Source organism: Oryctolagus cuniculus, chromosome 7 (assembly GCF_964237555.1).
Source record: "Oryctolagus cuniculus chromosome 7, mOryCun1.1, whole genome shotgun sequence".
In the NCBI taxonomy this organism is placed as follows: Eukaryota; Metazoa; Chordata; class Mammalia; order Lagomorpha; family Leporidae; genus Oryctolagus; species Oryctolagus cuniculus.
Window position 1 is genome coordinate 31757270 of NC_091438.1, and position 21964 is coordinate 31779233.

The 21964-nt window shown below is 46.4% G+C and overlaps 1 protein-coding gene across 6 annotated transcripts in view; it reads left to right on the plus strand.

The window, feature by feature from the left end:
• Positions 1 to 21964, plus strand: part of ILDR2 (immunoglobulin like domain containing receptor 2) — a 67011-nt gene that overhangs the window by 11372 nt on the left and 33675 nt on the right. For all 6 annotated transcript variants that reach the window (XM_051858412.2, XM_051858414.2, XM_051858415.2 and 3 more), the window contains exons 2-3: positions 8330 to 8662; positions 9528 to 9647. In XM_051858412.2, coding sequence (XP_051714372.1) covers positions 8330 to 8662; positions 9528 to 9647 — 453 coding nt within the window. The remainder of the gene's footprint in view (positions 1 to 8329; positions 8663 to 9527; positions 9648 to 21964) is intronic.

The following is a 21964-nucleotide window of genomic DNA, read 5'->3' on the forward strand; positions in this document are numbered from 1 at the left end:
TATTCTCGCAAGAACGGTTTGTCATATATAGAATCCTTTTCTTTACATGGGAATTGGGGCAGGACCTTATTTTGCCACTTTCAGGGTGACACTGCCTGCACCTGCAGCTGCTCTTCCCCGTTCTGTTGGTAGGGCCCTGCCCCTGTAATGGACTAGCTGAGGTGCAGTCTCCCACTCCGAGCTGTCACTCAACACTCTACCTTTAGGAAGCTTTCCTGGTTACTGGCCGGAATCCATGCTCTACACTCGGTACTAGCTGTTAAGAAGGTCCCCTTAGACGGACAAGATTCGCTTGTTCATCCATTGATTCATGCCATGCTTTTTGGAATTTCTGTCAAACAGGTCCTGGTCCCTGCCCTCAGGAATCTTATAGTTAGAAATCAAGTTTATGTTGACTATGCCAAGGTCAATGTCTGATTTTTTTTTTTTAAAGATTTATTTATTGGGGCCAGCACTATGGTACAGTAGGTTAATCCTCCTCCTGTGGCACCAGCATCCCATATGGGTGCTGGTTCTAGTTCTGGCTGCTCCTCTTCTAGTTCAGCTCTCTATTATGGCCTGGGATATAGAGGATGTAGACGATGGCCCAAGTCCTTGGGTCCCGGCACCCATGTGAGAGACCTGGAAGAAGCTCCTGGCTCCTGGCTTTGGATTGGCTCAGCTCTGGCCATTACGGTCATTTTGGGAGTGAACCAGCAGATGGAAGACCTTTCTCTCTGTCTCTCACTGTCTGTAACTCTACCTCTCAAATAAATAAATAAAATATTTTTAAAAGATTTTATTTATTTATTTGGAAGGCAGAGTTACAGAGAGGCAGAGAGAGAGGGAGAGCGAGAGCGAGAGTGAGAGAGCGAGCGAGAGAGAGATCGTCCATCTGTGGGCTCACTCACAAAATGGTCTCAGTGGCCAGAGGTGGGCTGATCCGAAGCCAGGAGCTAGGAGCCAGGAGCTTCTTCCAGGCCTCCCACGTAAGTACAAGAGCCAAGGCACTTGGACCATCTTCCACTGCTTTCCCAGGCCATAGCAGAGAGCTGAATTGGAAGTGGAGCAGCTGGGTCTCAAACTGGCACCCATATGGGATGCTGGCACTGCAGTTTGTGGCTTTACCCACTACACCACAGCACTGACCCCAATGACTGATCTTTTAAATCTATCTTATCAGAGCCTAGCATAGTTTTTTTTTTCCCCCAAGTTTTGTTATTTAATTATTTAAAAGGTAGAGTTTTGGAGAAAGAGGGGAAGGGGGAATGTCTTCCATTTCCCCTTCACTCTTCAAATGGCCACAATGGTCAGGGCTGGGCCAGACTGAAACCAGGAGTCTGGAACTCCAGTGGGGTTTCCCACTTGGGTATCAGGGACCCAAGCACTTGGACCATCTTCTGGTGCTTTCCCAGGTGCATTAGCAGGGAGTGGGATGAAAGAGGAGCAGCCGGGACTCAAATCAGTGCTCATATAGGATGTTGGCATGGCATGTGGTGGCTTAACCCACTGTGCCACAACGCCAACACCCTAGCATAGTGTTTTAAAATAAACTTTGGTTGAACTAGAATTAGAACATCACGGGTGAATTTCGTGGGGGTCAGGGCACACAAAAATTTGAAAGAAGAGTCTGGGGTCTAAGGATGATGACTCCCTCCTCTGCAAGTAGAGCAAGCCACCTATGGTCTTCAGTTGCCTCCAGGGGCTCCTTTGAGTCAGGAACCCTTTTTCTTCCTGGGATTTATTTAGGAGATCTAATTAGCTCTGTATAATCCCTCACTTTGCTTCATTCTTTCTGTCATTATCTCTCTTTTCTAAGCTACCTCTCTCCAATTTTCTGGAATACCTGCCTTTGTTTATAGGAAAAAAACACAGATTCTTTCTGTACCTCTGTCCATTTCTTTACAGGAACTTTGGAACTCAAGATCCTTAAGGGGTTGTCAGTGCCTTCCTCTGAGTCCCAGGCTGCCTGTAGTGCCACCGGTGCCCGTCCCTTTAAGTGTAATAACTCAAACAGTGCTTCTCTCTCTCTCTGAATTGGACTCCCTCAGTTGCATGTCCTGATACTTCCCCAGGTGGAGGGAATAAGAAACTTATTATCAAGGAGTGGAAACACTTGAGTAGGACTAGAACATGCAGGGGCCAAGTCACAGACAAGGCCCTGTGCACCACATCAAGGCATCTGGATTTTACACTAGAGGGGGAGTTAATGAGGCCTTAAAGCCTGGAACAGACGTGATTGGATGTGTTTTTCAAAACTCTAGAAAGAACATGGAGAGTGCATTGGGCTGCAAGTGAGAAGACCACTTGCGAGGCAGTTCTAAAAGGTGGTAACGATGCCCCGTGTGAAGTGATGGTTGAGAGCTTTGGAGACAGTCGGCCTGGGTTCACACACAACTGATACTCGCTAATGGTGAGATGTTAGACAGGGAACATATGTTTCACTGAGAGTGAGTTTGTTCATCTCTAAAACAGGTGTAACAAGCCTACTTCATAGGATTTTTGAGAGAATCCATTAAGATATTTTGTAGTAAGTTCTTAATACAATCTCTGACACAAAGTGCCTGACAACTGATATTTAGAAGCAGGGAGTGATAATGTGGTCAGAAACATAGAGGAAAACCATCAAAGCTAAGATCTCTTCTGGGGAAGACAGGATAGTTGGCATCCTAGCAAAAGAGCTAGGGATGGGGGCATTTAGCCTGCTGGTTAAGATACTCTTGTTCCGTATCAGATTAGCAAGAGTACCAGAGTATCAGTGAGGATGGAACCATTGGATTCTCTCTCTCTCTCTCTCTCATAAAAATTTTGATATCAGCTGGGGATAGAGCTGATTATAAGCAAGAGTTGTGGGAAAAGGAGATGATGACTGAGATTCAGACATGTTTCACTTGAAGTACTTGTTAAGCATGCAGCTGAGGCTTTAAGGGAGTTGAGAGTCTCAGAAATAACTGGTAGTTGTAACCACAAGAGTGAATAAGATTTCTTATGTGAAATGCACAGCTCGATGCTACAAAGAGACTGAAAAACCTTTATTTTTTTATTTTCAGTTTTGACTCTTAAAATTTATTTATTTATTTATGTGAAAGGCAGAGAGAGAGAGAGAGCCAGTGAGCAATCTTCCATCTGCTGGTTCACCCTCAAATGTTGGTAACAGCTGGAACCAGGCTGAACCTAGCAGCTGGAAACTCTATGCAAGTCTCCCACACGGGTAACAAGAATCCAGTTACTTGAACCATCACCACTGCCTCCCCGAGTCTGCATTAGAGGACAGCAGAGGCAAGAGAAGGAACCAAACATTGAACCCAGGTACTCCAATGTTGCCATGGGTGCCTTAACCACCAATGTAAATGCCTGCCCTAAAAATCTTTATTTCACTCGTCTGGCATTCAAAACCATCATTTTGTATTTTCACTAGCCTGAGTAATCTCCAATGTAAGAACTACTGTGTTTTTGGCATCCAGCCAGTGGTGAAATAGCAAAAGAACAAACAGAAGAAAACCCTAAGAGGTAAGACTGCAGCTCAGGACATTAACCTAGCCCCAGAGTAGAGCTCTTGAACAGGGAGCCAGAGGGGCATCGCTAGGTCAGCCCTCAGTGTCCACAGGAAACTGGCAGTCCTAGTCCCCCCCCCCCCCCAGTTAGCTACCATCTCTCAGGGGCCTGACTGTGGGTAAGAGTGGGGTCCCATGAGAAGTATTTTGTGACATTGTATGGATAGCAGGATAGCAGTTTCCCAGTTTCAGATTTGGATCAAGCATGTGTGAGGGTATAAGAAACTATACCCGACCCTTAGGAGAAGGGGGAGGTATCAGGGCCTGAGACAAGCAGGCTACATTCAGGGCAAGGTTTCAGTCCCAGTGTGCAAATGAGGGCACCAAGGTAGAAACACAGTCTCCGTGTAAGGCAAACGCAGACTGAGGGAAAGGCATACTGCTGGGTGAGAATCAGGAACCTAAGCTCTCTCCTGGGATTCAGAGTCGAGGCCAGAAGAGCAATTCTAGACCCTGATCTTCAGTGGGATTGGGATTCCTGGTAAGTTTGACAGGACAGGAATGGGGCAGCTTTTGTCTTACGGGTTGAAGTCTATAGAGCTGGAAACAGGATTTTTTTTTTTTTTTTTTTTTTTTTTTTGCTTTATCTCTAATCTTGCACTCTCGTGGTCTTCAAAGGTCCAATAAGTTGATATTCACTTGGAGTTCCTAGTCTTTGCCATCTATCCAGAACTGATTTGATTCCCATTGTGCTTGTATATGTATGCATGCCTCTGCCAGTGTGTAAACACAAAGGGTTGCCATCCATTGCTGGCTCCCAGGAGGTACATGAGTGACATGCAGTGATGAACATACCTATACACTGACACTGTTGAATTCCTACTGATACATTCTAGCAATCTTGTGCAGATTTTGCCTATTCTTCACTGTTCACACTCAGCACCTTGCAGCTTGATGTCTGTGTCCACTCAGTTGTAGGTTCATAATAGCATAGAAGTCAACTCCAGCAAGTACATTTGTTGGGTGCTTACTGCATGTCAGGTATTATCCTAAATACTTACACCAAAAGTTTATTTAGTCCCCAGACAACTCAGTAAGGTACTGAGGTTACTATTATTCTGGTTTTACTAGTGAGGAAGTGGAAATGCATAAAAATTGAATAATTTGCCTGAGGTCAAGTGCCTTAGAAGTGGTGTAGCATTGATTCTAATCTAGGACTGACTCCATTGATTCTAATTTAGGACTGACTCCAAAATCTATGCCCTTAAGTATCATGCTGTAAAAAGGCAGATGTCAGAATAGGCATTTGGCCAAGTGGTTATATTGGAGTCCTATATTGGAGTCCTATATTGGAGTACCTGGGTTCAATTCTCTGCTCCAGCTCCTGATTCCAGCTTCCTGCTAATGGGTGGTGTCCCAAGTAATTGGGTTTCTACTGCCAACATGGAAGGCTTGATTATGTTTCCAGCTATAGCCTCAGCACATCCCCTGCCATTGCTGGTATTTGGGTATTGAACTTATGGTTAGGTTCATTCTCTCTCTCTCTCTCTCGTCCCCTCCCTTCCTCCTCCCCTCCCTCCCTCCCTCAAGTAAATATTTTAAAACATTTCTGAGAATGTATGATTTATCTTTTGAACATGAGTTTGTGTGTGTGTGTCATGGAAGAAGCTGAGAATGACTAACTTCTATTAGTCATTGGTAAAGAAAGTCCAATGGTTTGCTCCAGTGTTTAATCTCATTAACAGAGTTGGGAAGGAGGTTATTCTTAGTATATAATGAACAAAACCCTGAACTTCACTCTCCCTTTAAAACAAACAACCAAACAAAAAATTAGAACACCGGCCGGCGCCGCGGCTCACTAGGCTAATCCTCTGCCTTGCGGCGCCAGCACACCGGGTTCTAGTCCCGGTTGGGGCACCGGATTCTGTCCCGGTTGCCCCTCTTCCAGGCCAGCTCTCTGCTGTGGCCAGGGAGTGCAGTGGAGGATGGCCCAGGTGCTTGGGCCCTGCACCCCATGGGAGACCAGGAAAAGCACCTGGCTCCTGGCTCCTGCCATTGGATCAGCGTGGTGCGCCAGTCACAGCGCGCTGGCCACGGCGGCCATTGGAGGGTGAACCAACGGCAAAGGAAGACCTTTCTCTCTGTCTCTCTCTCTCACTGTCCACTCTGCCTGTCAAAAAAAAAAAAAAAAAATTAGAACACCCAGTACATTTGTATAGCGCCTGCCTCCTTTGCTGGTTTTAGTTATCCTAGAAAGGCTAGGAAATGTGATTTCCCAAGCAGAGCAGAGCAGAGAGCAGAGCAGGAAGGTGGTTAGGTCAGGTACACAGTGTGTCCTGGTACGGTGTCTGGGATTGGCTATCCACCTCAACCACCGCTAACTGAAGTCACGTCACCTCTCTGTCCCACTTCGCTTACTTGAAAAATTGAGATGTAAAGAAGAATTGCAAGTAAAACATGAATGCAATACAATGTCAGGAGAAATGTGTTTTCCTAATCTGACTGCGTGCATCTGGGAGAATGGAATCAGCCCCATCAATGTTTGGGGGTGGTGAAGAGAAGCATGGGAACCAGGGTTCTTCAGGGAGCTCTGGGCAGACTTATCTGCCCCTTGCTGGAACTGACCCACATAATCTGACTACAATCACAGCTACTGGTGGTGGATTGTCATTGAGATCCCTTAGGATGGAGGTGAGGGGAAGGCAGGAAATGTGGCAGAGGGTCAGCCTTTGAGATCAACCCTACTGCTGTCTCAGTGCTTTCCTATTGGGTGTACTCTCGGAAGACACCTATTGGGCTAACATTTGGTAATGACCCTGGAGCATGCATTATGATGTTTGTCTTAAAGGTGAGGAAAAGGAGTCTCAAATTGCTGAAGACATTCCATGAAGGCCTCACCACTAGTATATTTGTGTGGTCAGATTTCATTGAAAGCCCTGCCTGCCTGATACCACTACTGTTTTACTATCCCATGCTATCTGTGACTCACTTAATAAGTTTTCTTTGCAAAGTCCTAGAAAATTTCATATTAAAAGTCACCTACTTGCTCCTTCATTCCTTTATTTATCCGTAGGTAGCTGTTGAGCACATAGTGGATCCCAAACACTTTGAGATTTGATAAATCTCAAATACTCTGTTACGTTCACTTCAAACTCCTCCGAATGCAAAAGCTCTTTTTTCCTATTGGGTATCAGGACCTAGTTTTTCATGGTGCCTTTCACTGAAGAGAGGCATGGGTGTGGGCATCAGAAGACATGGGTACAAATATGGTATCTGACCCTAGGGGTAATTCAGTGAGGAGACATCTTGATAAGTGAGCGTACACTTGAGCTATGAGCATGAGTTTGTTTTGCCTTAATCACTGTGAACATTGCCACTAATACAGGACAGGAAGCGCCCCAAGGAAAGTAGTGCTTCCCTGTCTCACATTCACAAAATAGGAGCGAGAACAGTGAGAATCACTGTGTCTCACATTTCACACTGTGCCAGTGCGAAACTCTGCCCCGAGCTCCCGGAAGCTGACTCAGTGGGTCCTGGATTCCATTCACAATCTCTTTATCATATCTTTATATTCCCTTTTTATGCCTCTGATTATAATTCTATTTCTGCTTCTAAGAGCATGCTAGAAACTCTTGGTTCTCATTTTCAAGTGAGGAAGTTATGTCCTCTGTGTTTGGCATTTCTGGATCGTACTGTTAAGTTCAGATAGGCCCTTTGCCCTGATCTCTCATTCATGAAAATTCTATATTCTTGGCCACCAAGCCTGGGGTTGGGATCTTTACTTCTCATCTACTTTTTTTTTTTTTTTTATTCTTTTGATTACCCTTCAAAGCTTTTGAACTTAGTCTACTTCTTTTGATCTGAAATCCTCCATTTCTTGCAAAGACTTCTTTCTCCCTTCATCTCTGTCACCCTTGCATGGTCACCAGCTGGAGGGGAAGTCACTTCCCCCATGAAGTCCTACTTTCTGGCTTCATTGTCATTATTTAGCAAATATTTGTTGAGAACCTATGAGTTTCTTAAGGCAGGTTGGCAAAATAAAACACAGTCCTGTCCTGACAAGTTTGACACGGGTGCCGGATATGAAAATAAACAGTTGAGAAATTCTTATAGTAAATGTATAAAAGAGAATTCTGGGTATACTGATGGCACAAACAAGGAAGCATTGACCTGATTGGTCAGAAAAGACTTTACTGAAAGCCTTTGAACTAGGTTTTGAAAGATGCGTTCCCAAAGAAAAAAGTGCGAGAAAAAGCATTCCGGATTTAGGGAACCTCCAGGTGCAAAGACTTGGAAGTGTGGAATTGCGTGTTGCACCTGGAGAAAATGAGTTGTTTGCTATCCTTGGTGCTCAGAGATGATTCAGGTCGGTGTGGCTGAAGAGGAAGGGGAACTAGATGAGGGTGCCTGACCAAGAACCTTGGGTGTTATCCTGGAGGCCACGGAGGATGAGTGAAGGGTTTAAGAGAATCATAACAATCAGATTTAGAAAGATTTAACTATGAAGGGAAAATGAACTGGATGTTAACATACCGGAGACAGGAAGAGCAGACAAGGAATTAGAAATATGATAAGCAAGAAATGGATAGGGCCTAAACGAAAACAATGGTGGTAGAGTTAATCAGGACAGAAGAAATATTAAAGATGCTAAGAAATCAAAGAACACCGTGACTCAGAGACTGGATAGAGAGGGTGAGGGCAGGTGGATATTGATTGTAGTGGAGAAAATGGCGGGGTGAGGGAGAGAGGGAGATGGCACAGGTTTAGGGATGCGAGGGATGGGAAGCGTGATGGTGTGGCGGGAGGTGAGGCTCGACCTATGGGTACCCTTTGGACAGGTCCATTTTCTTTTGCAGCCATGGTTGGAGGCCTGCAGGTCACGGTGCCCGACAAGAAGAAGGTGGCCATGCTCTTCCAGCCCACAGTGCTTCGCTGCCACTTCTCCACCTCTTCCCATCAGCCTGCAGTCGTGCAGTGGAAGTTCAAGTCCTACTGCCAAGATCGTATGGGGGAATCCTTGGGCATGTCCACTACCCGGATCCAGTCCCTCAGCAAGAGAAACCTGGAATGGGACCCTTACTTGGACTGTTTAGACAGCAGGAGGACTGTTCGAGTGGTAGCCTCAAAACAGGGCTCCACTGTCACCCTGGGAGATTTCTACAGAGGCCGGGAGATCACCATCGTCCACGGTAATGGTGCCCTGTCCTGAACCAGGGAATGGGAGGGGACTTGGTTTATTCCCCTCTGACACAGGGGATGTCAGCCTCTAACCCTTCCATGTTGCTAAAATGTGGTTTAATGGGAGACAGGAGCATCAAGAGACCTGGCACGATGCTTTAACGGAGTGGCAAGGTGCAGAGTGTAGACCTAGTGATACAGAAATGAGTTTTGGAACAGTCTCCCCAGAGCTTGATCTCGAGTCTCAGGAGCTGGTTTTCAGACCCGAATCGGAATGGATTCCAGCATAAGAACTTCACACGTCGCCCTACACCTTGCCTTTCCCAAACACAGAAAGCAGGCTTCCTGAAGAAGTCCGTGTGCTGGGAGCAGGGGTCCATCATGCAAATTGTAGAGCCAGGGATGCTACAGCCCGAACCCCAGGTGACTTTCTAACAGTCTCACCTGTTCTCCTGCCGCCTCCATCTCAGGTAGGAACGGGTCCCAGGAGTCTGATATGACCTATTTGATTACTTGAATTTTGAAGAACTCTTGTGAAGTTAGCTTATTTCTCGGAGACCAGAATAGTTCTGGAGTTTATCTGGCTCTTGGGGTCCCTGCAGGCTCAGTTCAAAGCCATCACCTCTACTCCGGAAACTCGACTAGAATTCGCCTGGCTTTGGCTGTGCTCCCATTTTCTAACCTTAGGGTGCCAGTTTGTGGCATTGGTCTGTTGTTTTCAAATAAAGCAGTTTTCCAACTGCCATTCAGGTAAGGAAATAGAACAATACAGACGCCCCACTGGGAACCCCTCTCCTTCCCCAACCCCCACTGCTCAGTGTTTTTCTTGGAGAGGACAGAGTTTTAGGACAGGGTCCTTCTTTTCTGCCATCACAGATGCAGATCTCCAAATTGGCAAACTCCTGTGGGGAGACAGCGGGCTCTATTACTGCATCATCACCACGCCCGACGACCTGGAGGGCAAGAACGAGGACTCCGTGGAGCTGCTGGTGCTGGGTAAGCGGGAACCTGGGGCCACATTCGCACCCTAGACCGTTTGCGATGTGTCCCCGCTCTCACTCTGCCTGTGCACCCCCTGCCTTTATCTTCTGTGCCTGAACAAAGCTGCGTTCTTTGGTAGGAGGTCTGCTTTGCTGAAGGTGGAGGCCCCCTCTTTCCCGTTTTCCCTGATGTCGCCTTACCTTTCATTCTTCCCTCCGCCTTTCCACTTGCACCTTCAGCCCTGACTTCTCCTGTAAGTGTTTGCTTATCTTTTTATGTACTAATTGTGGAAGCAAATGCAGAGAGCACTGAAGCAGGGGAGAAGAATTCGCTAGTGTGCCAGGATCTTGGGGGAACCTTAGGAATCTTTCTGCTACTCAGCTACGTCCCCTTAAGACAACTCTAAGGCACAGTAGCTGTGAACTGGAGAGCAGCGTTAAAAGGTACCCGATGAAAAGAGCTGTGTGGGAGACCTGCTAGTGGCAAATTTCTCAAACCTAAAAGTGTCTGAACTACTCCCAAAGCAAATATATCTAATTGTTATTAATATTGATTTCTTCGTAAATGAAAAGTCATTCCTTTTGGCCACTTTTCTTCTACTGTGGTTTGGAGCCATGGCAGCGGGAGCTGACTTCATTGGATGAAACTGAAAATTGGGCACGTTTTGTGTTGTGTACATATTGGTAGAATATGACAGTTAAAATATATAGAAAGTAAGAAAATAAACTGGATTGGGTGTAGTAGAAAAGCTAGTTCAGGATATATACCTGAGGCCATTGTTGGCAAGGAATTATTTATTTATTTATTTTTTTTTTTGTGGCATCCAAGGAACCAGATGATAGCAATTTGGAGGAATATGTCAAAGTATTCCTGTTCAAAGGCAAATGAACGTGAAGGTTGGCTGTCACCCTGTGTAGGAAACTCAATCCCCAGGAGAAAGTGGCATTTATGTAGAATGTTTAGTTTTAGTCTTGATTCATGAATGTGTGATTTTGGCAAAGCAATTATTCTGATACCTTAGGTGTTCTATTTTAAAATTGTATTATGCAAACAATGGTCTACCTTAGTCAAAGGATGACTTGATTTAACCATAATTTTGGGTCCGTATATAAAATGTAACTGAGAGAAAGAATGGAAATATGACAGATATTCAAAAGGAAATGAAGAATAAAAGGCTGATACTGACATTGTAAAAGGACACAGGGTGATCTGATTTGGGCTATGCTGTGACTCTGTAAATCACAAGGGAATAAAGAGATACATTTTTGCTTAATCACACAACTCCAGTAGCCAAGTTTGAAGGAACAAGTGGTTCATTGAGCCTGCAGTTAGCTAATTGTGAACACAGTTATTTGGCCAGGGCAGCCATTTGCAGAGAAGTAATTGCCTGCGCAGGAAAAGGAGGCCAGGTGAAAACTACTTTCTGTAATTTGGTCCCAGTTGTTCTGCAGACGTGGGGAGATGAATGGGGTGAGAGCTTTGTCATCTGAGGGTGTGCCGAAGTATGTGAAGAGCATTCCTTTAGGTCAGAATGTGCAGAGCAGCTTGGGTGAGGATGCTGTTCTCCAGACAAAAAGGGGCCAGCAGCTGAGAGATGGGTGGAAGAAAGCCTTGGATGACAGTGGTCAGCAGGGATGGGAAGAAAAGAGGAAGGACACCAATCAGTGTTGTTCTAAAAAGAAGGCTCGAGGAAAACTGGAGAGGTTGCAGGTCAAACCCCACAGCACTCCATAAAGCACCATATTGTCTGTGCCTTTATAACAGTTATTTTTATTTGAGATGGAACCCTCTTTAACCTTTCTAACTACTGGATAGTAAATCTTGTTAGAACAAGTGCATTGCAGCAGAAGCAGCATATATAGAGGTAAGTAGGGACATGTTAGGGTTCTTGGGGAGGAGAATCGTAATTCTGCCATGTTCCACATTCGTTGGAAATGTTCAAAGCGTGATAATTTTGTCATGGGAAGTTTTTAGGGCAGCGCCGCTTGTGTGACTTACTTAAAGGGATTAGTTTGAAACCTATGAAACATTTCTGGCTGTGTAAAGTACTATATTTAATTCCCAAATGCAAAATTCAGAGTCTTCTTTGCTTTAATGCCCCTTTATATATATGATTTTTCAAAATGCTGTCACAGTTTTGAAAATTCTAATTGTTTGATCGTTATAGCCTGAAGACCTATTTGTTAGGTATTCTTTTTCGTGTGAGACCAGGAGTCACCTGATTTCTGAGGTCAACCCCCGAGGAGATGAGAACCTCAGTGGGAAGAAAACTGGGTTCATGGTTTGCTAATTGCAATATCCATGAGCCACTGGTTTAGGCATTGCATTTTGTGTGAGCAATGATTGGAAGATTTGGTCTGCTGAAAGAAGACTTGAAGCAGGCAGCAGGGGAAGTGTCTGCAAACATTTGAAATGCTACTGTGTAGAAGAAGGACAGGAAACACACTGTGACTGTGTTAAAGTGAACCCAGAGTATGAGTTACAAGGGGAGGCCTAGAGTCCCAGTGTAAAGAAGAACTGCTAACAACTGGGGATATCTGAAGCTGCAATGAATGTTTCTGGGAGTAGTGAGTTCTGTGTTTCTACTCAACAGAGTAGAAAGTTTCTAACCAGACTTACTACCTGTCAGGGATTTGTGCAGAGGAAAAGGTATTCGACTATGTTACTTTTGACTTTTATTTCAGCCCTAAAATTTGGGCATTAAAAAGGAGGTGATGAAGTGATGAGTGATGTGACCAGCTTGGTGAATAAGCATAGGGACCCCTCCCCCAGGAGCTCAGTCTTCATCACCGAGATAAGCAGGGGTATGGATAGTTTACCAGAATATACAGGGTGATGCTCGCTCACAGGGAAGCCACAGGGAACAAGCTGGGCTTTTGCAGTGGGCCAGGGATAATAGAACTAAACTTACCAGAGAGAAGAAACGACTGGTGGTGTCTTGGAGAAATCAACTACATCACCTTTTCTTCGAGATGACCAGAAAATGAGGAACAGAGAAGTAGTTGGAATGTCAGATGATAAATTAGTAAAGAAAGATGAGTTAAAGAGATACATCAGAGGCAAAGTTACGAAGACTTTAATTTCCTCATTATACTAACAAAGGTGAGGATGAAAAAGTTGAGGAGGCAAGATTGCAAAGCCCCTTACACCAGGGGTCTGTTTTGCACCAACGGAGGAGTAAGATTAGATCTCAGAGTCAAAACAATAATTAGCAGCAGAGTAGATGCTGCATTGAAGAGAGAATTCGAGCAGAGGGATTGGCTATGGGGCTGCTGCAGAGCATAGAGGAGAAATGTGAGATTGTGAACCAGAGTAGAGAATTGGGAAGAGAAAATGGAGAACATTTCTGAGATGAAAGCAAAGGATCTTGGTGGCTAATGCATAAAAGAAAATGAGAGAAAAGAATGCATCAAATAGGACCCCATGATTTCTAACTAGCTGGGTAGCCAGCCAACCCAGCAACTAAGAAAGTGGACGCAGGTGGAAACACAGGTTGGGGAGGCAGGAGAATGAAACTGGTTTTTGGACATGTTGAAAGTGATATGCCCGCGGACCACCAAGGTGAAGGCGTCTTGTCGATTATTAGAAATGTAGGTCTGCAGCTCAGCAGAGAAGTGAAGGTGAGAGATGATAGATTTGAGTGATGAGTGATGGGCACAGCTGTGAGAGGACACACGCGTCACCCAGGCAGATGTTAGAAGGTAAACAGGGCCAAGAACTGAGACTATTGGCTTAGATTCCACTCTTGCTTCCAGTGGTCACATTTTGCCGCTGCGTGTGCACTTGATTTCCCACACAGACTTGGAAGGTTAATTGCACTGGACCGTGACTCTTCAGAGGCAAGGACCAATTTCCATCATTGTTATATCTGCAATGCCTAGCAGAGTGTCTGCAGTAAAGAAGCTTTGGTGAATTTTTTAAAAAATGATAAATGGACCAGCTCTGTAACTCATCTTTTGTGCCTCTTAAATATTAGTCAATAGTGAGTATTTGTTGAGTTTAAGGTGTCACACAAGGAACATCTATACAATCTTAATTGAGATAAAATGCTTTAAGATCATTGGTCATACTTTTTATTTGGTTCATCAGGGACTATGATTGAAATCAACAGAAATTGGCTCTGGTTCAGTTAAGCAGAAAAGGAATTCCATGGAAGGATATTAAGACTGAAAGGAAGGGATTGTGTAGCAGGTAGAGCCGCCGCCTGCAAAGTCGGCATCCCATATGGATTTGGCTACTGGTTCATGTCCTGACTGCTCCACTTCTGATCCAGCTCCCTGCTTGTGGGCTGGGGAAAGCAGCAGAAAATGGCCAAGTGCTTGGGCCCCTGTTACCCATGTGGGAGACCCAGGGGAAGCCCCTGGCTCCTAGTTTTGACCTGGCCCAGCCCTGGTTGTTGAAGCCATCTGGGGAGTGAATCAGTGGATGAAAGATTGTTTCTCTCTCTGTGTCTCTCTCTGTCTCTCTCTCTTCCTGTAGCTCTGACATTAAAATTAATAAAGACATCTTTTAAAAATTACCTGAAAGGCAGACTAGAAAATCAGTCTCAGAAAAGGCTAGTATATTAGGGTAACAGTTGCTAGCTTTTGTATAGACAGCCTCCAGATCTCAGTGACTTGTAATCAGACGTGGGCTGGAAGGCGGTGGGATAGGACTCTAGGCATCTCCATTGTTTGACTCTGCATGTCCGAGACCTTTGCTCCCAGCTGCATGGAGAGGAAGGGGAGTTTTATGGGGCTTTCTGGGGCACAGATCAGGCAGTGGATCCTGCTATCACTTTGTAAGTGCCTGTGAAGAAAATGGTTTGGACAGAGATACTCTGTAGCAGGAATTCCTGGGCAGTATCTTTAGGGCTCCATAATCAGGGAGAACTAACTCAACTGGGACTTTTTGTCCTTTCATTTTCCCACTCAAGAACCAAAGTCTTGGGGCCAGCATTGTGGCACAGCAGGTTAAACCACCACCTGTGATGCCGGCATCCCATATAGCTGCCAGTTCGAGACTGGGCTGTTCTACTTCCAACCCAGCTCCCTGCTAATGCAACTGGGAAAGCAGCAGAACATGGCCCAAGTGCTTAGGCCCCTGCACTCCCATGGGAGACCCAGAAGAAGCTCTGGGCTCCTGGCTTTAACCTGGCACAGCCCTGGCTGTTGTGGCTGTTTGGGGGAACAAACCAGTGGATGGAAGCGCGCTCACTCGCACTCTCTTTCTAACTCTGCCTGTCAAATAAATGTCCTAGTTTAGTCACTGCCAAGTTGGCTAACTTGTCCACTGCTTAGCCTTGGGAGATCAAGGGCTCTTGGTGAAGAGCTAATCAAGATACAGAAAAGAATTAATTCCTCAAAATAAGTTAGGACACTCTCACAAAAAAGGAAGACTAGACATGGCATAGCAAAAGACAGTCAATATCCACCAAAGTGATGCCATTACTGTGTCTACTGCTACTATTAATGTGCACCGATAATGAGTAGTAATTCACAAAATTTTTCTTCATTAATCTTCTAAGAACAGGCACTATTTTCCAAATGAAACTAAAAGCCTATGTCTTAGGACTGTTATCCCATGAAAGAAAGTGGTGATGAGCAAACCTAACCATTTTGATTCCCAGCTTCGTCTACTTTTATAACCTGCCTGTATTAAGAAGGTATAAAATAGGCCTTTAAAAAAAAATGTGGCTGCTTCCTGGGGCCAGAGGTAATGATTTTTACTTGCTCCAGGTTTGCTTCAATATTTCACTTTATTTCTTGGTGAAACTGCCTGCAGCCACTGACCTCAGCTCTCACTTCAAAGGCATAGTTGTTCTGTGTAGATTGAATACCTCCTCACCGAGCATGAGTCACCCCTACTTCCACCCCAAACATCTGAACCATCCACAACTCGCTATGGATGCTTCTTGCAGAAGTTGCAGATATATCCAAAGACATGTGATTCATAGAAATGGGAGGAGGACAACCACTGATTCAACATTGAACCTGAAAGCTATACGGAGCATCCTTGAGTGCCTCTGTGATGACTCAGCAGGTAAAGTCATTTCGAACTTGAGAAATGCGCACAGTGTTTTGGGTGCTTTAAGATGACAGTGACAGCTACCTTAGAAATATTTAGACAGCCACTTGGGATCATGGGGCCACACCAGCAGACAGTGACAGAAAGTGGGGGTGTCCAGAAATCTGCCACCCTGAGATTCGACATTGGTGCAGCATCAGTGGTAAGGACAGGCTGTTTATAACCTGGATCCAGGCCACTGTTTGCATAGGGATACAGTTCCCTGGGGCAGCTCCAGCTGGCAGGAAGAGGACTTCACCGTTCCAGGGAGGCTCAAGCAGGGATGTTATTATTCTAAAATCGAAAAGCAGCCAGCCTGGTTCCTACTTCTTTCCACATACAATGTGAGGGCCTGACCCTTCCTTTCTGCTGTCCCATGGGGTGGTGGTTTGTTGGATAAGGGCCTTTAAGTAGAAAAGGTGGCAAGGGCCCCAGTGGACGTGGGTGAACACTGCTGCCTGAGAATAGAATAACAGGACATGAGCAAAGGGTGTTGATTTTCAAACTAAGGAAGACATTCCTAACGACAAATAACAACTTCCGGCAGTTATTGGTCATGGAGGGAAATTATAGAAACCCCTGCTCTGATGAGCTTTTTTTAAAAATATTTATTTATTTATTTGAAAGTCAGAGTTACACAGAGAGAAAAGGAAAGGCAGAGAGAGAGACAGAGAGGAGTCTTCCATCCACTGGTTCACTCCCCATGGCCACAATGGCCAGAGCTGCACCAATCAGGAGCCAGGAGCCTCCTGCAGGTCTCCCACATGGGTGCAGGGGCCCAAGGACTTGGGCCATCCTCCCCTGCTTTCCCAGGCCATAGCAGAGAGATGGATCGGAGGTGGAGCAGCCTGGACTAGAACACGCGCCCATATGGGATGCCGGCACTGCAGGCGGAGGATTAACCTACTGTGCCACAGCACCGGTCCCTCTGATGATCTTTTATTGTGGACCAGGTTCTCTCACCTGGGAAATTCAGATAAACAAGAAGGATTTTCAGAGTCTTCCTGTGATTCTGACTTTAAATAGACTACATAGGTGATGCCTCAAATATTGTACTGCTGCTTGGTTTTAATATGGTTTCTGTTTTAGAAAAAAAAAGAAAAAGAATCTATGCTTCTTGTATAAAACAGAAAAGTACATCAAAAGAAAATATCTTCTAAAATCTCACTGTATGAAGCTAACTATTATATTTTTCACAACTTTTTTGGTTACAAGGGAGAGAGGCTGCACTGGCTCAGGGCGACAGGGGTGGGGGACTTCCGGCACATGGGCTGTGTAGGACCCATGAAATCATTGGGTCTGGCCCTGCTGTGGCAGTTGCAGGTAGAATCTGACATGCAACAAATCTATAGCAGGCTAATTTTTAACTTGATAAGTTTGTGTGACTTGCAAATGATGTTATAAAGACCCAAAATGGCCCTTGGCAGAAAAAAGATTTCCGACCCCAAACACTGATGGATAAACCCGGGTGGGCCTCGCTTGGCTGGATCAGTGTTCAGATTTTGTGTTGAAGGATCTTTTCTGATCCCTGCCTCCTGGCTCTGACCTCTCTGTGTTTGCTTCATTTTCTGGTGAGCTCTCTCCAGCAGGGGCAGAGGTGGTCCCCCAGGAGGCCCAGCCTTCCTGGTCTCTTTTCAGGGGGCTAAAGGGCCCCCTGCAGGGTTTCAGCAGAAGTCCTGTTTGGGGAGGTGGCCTCTATGTCTGGGGAGGAACCTGCTGGCTGCACCACTGAACCGTGTAAACGCACAGGAGAGAGGGAAAGCAGCGGCTGCCTGCAGGAAAATCGGGCAGTTGTTTCCAAACGGAGGGGGAGAATGCCAGGCAGGCAAAAACACACAGTGAACATTTTGTGGAATTCATGATCAGTTTCTCCATCTTTCTGAGCCAAATGCAATGCTAATCTAAGAGGCCAGAAATAGGCATGCTCCCAGCAGGTCCCTGTGAGTAGGCACTAATTTAGGATTGATTTTTCCCTGGGAATGTAATGCCACAGCATTACCTTTGTTTTCCCGTCATGCTTCTATTTTTTTTTCTTCCATCACCTCCTGTGACTTACCCTGGAAGTGTGCATGTTATCTAGACAGTTGAAGAAGGGACAGGCAAGCATAGCTTCTTTTAATTTTCTCATCACTCTGTTCACATACCGTACCTGAAATTGTTATTCCAGTATCAAATAAACTTTGTTGCCCATTACCATGAAAAGCAATGAAGAACCTAAGAAGAAATCAGTGTGGGGCTAGTGTTGTGGTGCAAAAGGTTTGGGCAGATTTGAGATACCAGCTTGAGACCCCAGCATCCGCTACCAAAGTGCTACGTGAGTCCCAGCTGCTCTGCTTCTGCTCCAGCTTCCTGCTATTGTGCGAGGGAAGGCAGCAGAAGATGGTCCAAGCGCTGGGGTTCCTGGCACCCATGTCAGAGACCCGGATGGAGGGCCTGGCTCCACCAGGCTTTGGCCTGGCCCAACCCTGGCTGTTGTGGCCATGTGGGGAGTGAACCAGTGGATGAAAGATCTCTCTTTCTGTCTCTCTCTGTCTTTCTCTCTGTGTGTTCTTGCACCTTAAAAAAAATTGTTAAAAAAAAAAGGGGGGGAAATCAGTGAGTTCTCAGGAGGGTACACCTTGGAGTTTGCGATTGACCAGGGATGTTTGATGGTTTCCTGAGGCGGAAATGCCCAAGCACCCGTCCCTGGATTCCTGCTGCCTCAATTTGAATCTTGTCCACCTCCCTCCCCGGTGACTTTTGTTCAGGCTGTTCAGAAAGGCTACTTGTTGCCAAGGCCGCCCCTCCCCCTTCTCATCCCCTGTGCCAGCCCCAGCCCAGTGCTGCTAACCAAGGAGATTTGCCGATTAAAAGGGCCTCAGCTCCCAGAGTTCCCATGGCAACAGCCTCCTTGGAGGTCTTTGTTGCCTGTGAAAACTTTGATCTCAGAGAGTGGCTGCTGCTGTTTCTCTGGAAAATTTACAAACAGAGGCAGAGGGGGAAAGAATTGGAAGAGAAGACAGAAAAAGTTTACTCCTGCACAGAGGGAGAGAGAACTAATGACAGAGCCACACTCCAGCCATATATCTGGAAGCCAGTCCTTTGGAACATCTTCTGATTTGAGCTCTTGCCCACAGTTTCCTTTGTACACTGGATTATGCTCCCAATGAGCTGGCCCCGTATGAAAAGACTTAAAGTGGGGCTGATGTCCCCCGGAGGGCAGAATTTTCCCATCTGCAGCAGACACCTGTGCCTTCAGGTTTCCAAAAGGGCTGAGACAACCCTACAGGCTCCCATGAAAGCAGAGGCAGAAGACAAAGGAGGAGTGGACTTCTCCGCTTCAGCTCCACTGCTTTGTCTCCCAGCACTCTCCTCTGCCCTGGTCCCCTCTGCCCTGACCTTACCTACATGTCCCTGTAGACATGTAGAAAGAAGCAAGAGAAATATGTTGAAGGGAGAAAAGAAAAAAAGAGCCAGAAAAGTTGAGCAGGCATCAGCTAGCACCTGATTCTGGTTACTACCTGACCACAGCCAGCATTCTACTGCTTGAGCAGCAGATTGGAGATTGTGTCCAGAGACGTGGGTCATGCCTTTCACTCTTGGCAGGAATTCGACTTTGACCTTCAGAGCTCTCCTGCGTAATCTCAGTCTTGCTCCTTGATCGGCTTCGTGGAATGGAGTCAGTTCTGCTTCCAGTATGAATTACACGTAAATTTAATATTTTTCGCATATTGAATCCCCAACACCATCAATAAACAAAATGCATAAGTGATTCTGTCTACCCTCTATAAAATTAATGTCTTTTTGTGAAAATAGAAGTTATATTTCTGAAGCCCTTAGAGAGCAATGTAAGAAAAGATTAAGAGTGTATCTGGATATTAAGTATCTGGTTCACTGATTCTCAAGAGGGCGTGACTTTGCCTCCCAGCAGGCATTTGGCAATGTTTAGCTACCTGTTTTTGGCTGTCACAACTCACAGCATGCTGCAGCATGGAATAGGCACAAACCAGGAGTTGGCTAACCATCATGCAAAAACACAGGACAGCCCTCCCATGCAAGGAACTACCCAGCTCCAAATGTCAATAGTGCTGAGCTTGTGAAATCCTGATGTTGACCAAAAGTCCATCTTACTCCTGAGTAAAGTCTGCTGTGAACAGCAGAGACCTTGGGGTCAGAGAACCCTGGCTCAGAGAAACAACATGACCTTGGGCCAGTGGGTGTCCGCGAGCCTCCGTTGTCTTAGCTGTGGAAGTGGAGGAGGGGGTATGACAGTGACATGGAAGTTCTCTTCTCCCACCTCTTCCCGTTCTGCACATCTCGTTGCCAGCGTGTCATTCCTAATGTGAGGGAACCCTCTCCAGGAAATTCTGTGTGCCAGGGACTCCCACTAAACAGCTGATTTTCCTACCACCCATTCCATAGGCAGAGGCTTTCACGGGCCATCTGTGAATTGGAATCCCGTTACTAATAAACTCGCATTTTCTCAATGACACATGCTGTGTCTTGCTGCGGGTGACCCTAATCAGCCCTGTGGCAATCTTCCTGCTGGTGGATTTGAGGGCATTCTGTCCCAGTACGCTGTCTTTGGTTGTTATGTTCTGGTTGCTGTTGGAAGCCCCATTTCTCAGTGGATGGCTCTTAGTTAATTACAGGGTGTTTACTGGGTAAACTAAATACAAGCATGAGGTCGCACAGACCATCCGATGAAGGCTGGTTTGGGGAACATCTAAGACTTGGATTTGGATCTGGGTGGACGTGGGAAGTCTCCAGGTAGGATAACATTATGATCGATTGTCCAAATTAGAGCACTCTTGAGAGTGAAGTGGAGAGAGGGAGGAACTTTTAATAATGCATGGCAAGACAGTGGGAGTGGACTGACGCTGTCCAGGCACTCTAGTGTGGTGGTCACCCATTTTTATGGAGATGATGGACACCTTGTAGAGACTCCTGTTGATGGAACAGGAAACCCAGAAGGCTTGAGGGCACCTTAGCCTCAGCTCCCCTGCACAGGCTAAACCCTGCCTGCTGGCTGGCCTTTCATTCATGGGGACCTAGAAAGGCACACATGGGTCTCCATCCATCAACTTGACACCGAGCACAAAGGGGCCCAGCAAAGAGAGAGTGGTTTGATGTGATAGTACTCCACTGGAACATTCGCCCCAAGATTTCTGAACCTCGTGCAGGACGTTGGTGGCGGCTGTTCGCTGCCCTGCGTTAGGAGCACCCCTGAGGTCTTGCAAGCGCCATTCCTGCCGCCGAGTCGCAGCGCATCCCCTCCGCCCCACAGCCTTCTGCTCGCCTCGTCGGCCTGCCTCACTTGTTGCTCCTCGCCGTGGGAGGACCTCGGCCTGCAATTAGCGTGCATTCCTGCCCGCTGCGGTTGCCGTGGTTACAGCCGCTGGGTCAGCCCCGCGCCCATTGTCGGCAGTGGCGGCGGCACCCGCGCCCGCCTGGGCAGGGGGAGGAGGCCTTCGGGCCGGCGGCTCAGCCCCAGGAGAGAAAGAAGGGCCGCCCCTGAAAGCCGGTCTGGAGACATTTTCCTCCCTGGCCAGCTGCTGCTATTCAAGTGTGCAGGTTCGCGCTCACACTGGAGCTGTCCTGGGGACTGTGGGGTGGTTCTGATGAGATGGCTCAGGCAAACGATTGGGGTCCGAGCCATGGTTGGGGGGCAGTACAAGGTCCAAGACCTGCCAAGCTGTGAGCCCCTCCGGGTGTGCTACCTGAGCCCCCCCCCCCCCCCCCCAGACCACCAAAGTCTTTTTACTTTAAGGAAAGTAGCCTTTGTTGGTATCTTTGTGCCAGTCTGGTGGATGGAGCGCAGTGCATACAAGATGTCACACTAGGCCCCCTAAACTCAATGTCCACCTTCCAGGGCCCCCAGCCCCCTCTGCATCACTTCTGAGTCCAGCCCAGCTTGTCCTTTGCATTTGGTCTCAGGCCCAGTGTGTATTCTGCATGTATATACTCTCTGAGTCTGAGGGTTGGATCTCTGTAGCGCTTTGCAAAAGGCAAACTACTTTGCAATCATTTTCATTATTGTTTCTTCTTTTGTAGCAGTATGTGAATGCCTTTCAAGGATACATTTGGTAATGCTTTCCAGTTGCGGCTTTTAAAGGTGCTGAGAATGTCAAGTCTCCCATACTTCCCACATCCAAAAATTATACTTTTAATTACATATGTAGAGTGTTAATGCCACAAACACAAATTTCAGGATGGCTCACTAAATCATAGGAGACTAGAAGACAACTGCAGATTTCTGGATTAAGGATATGCAAATGTTGAGAGGCAGTGAGATCCTGGGAGAAGAA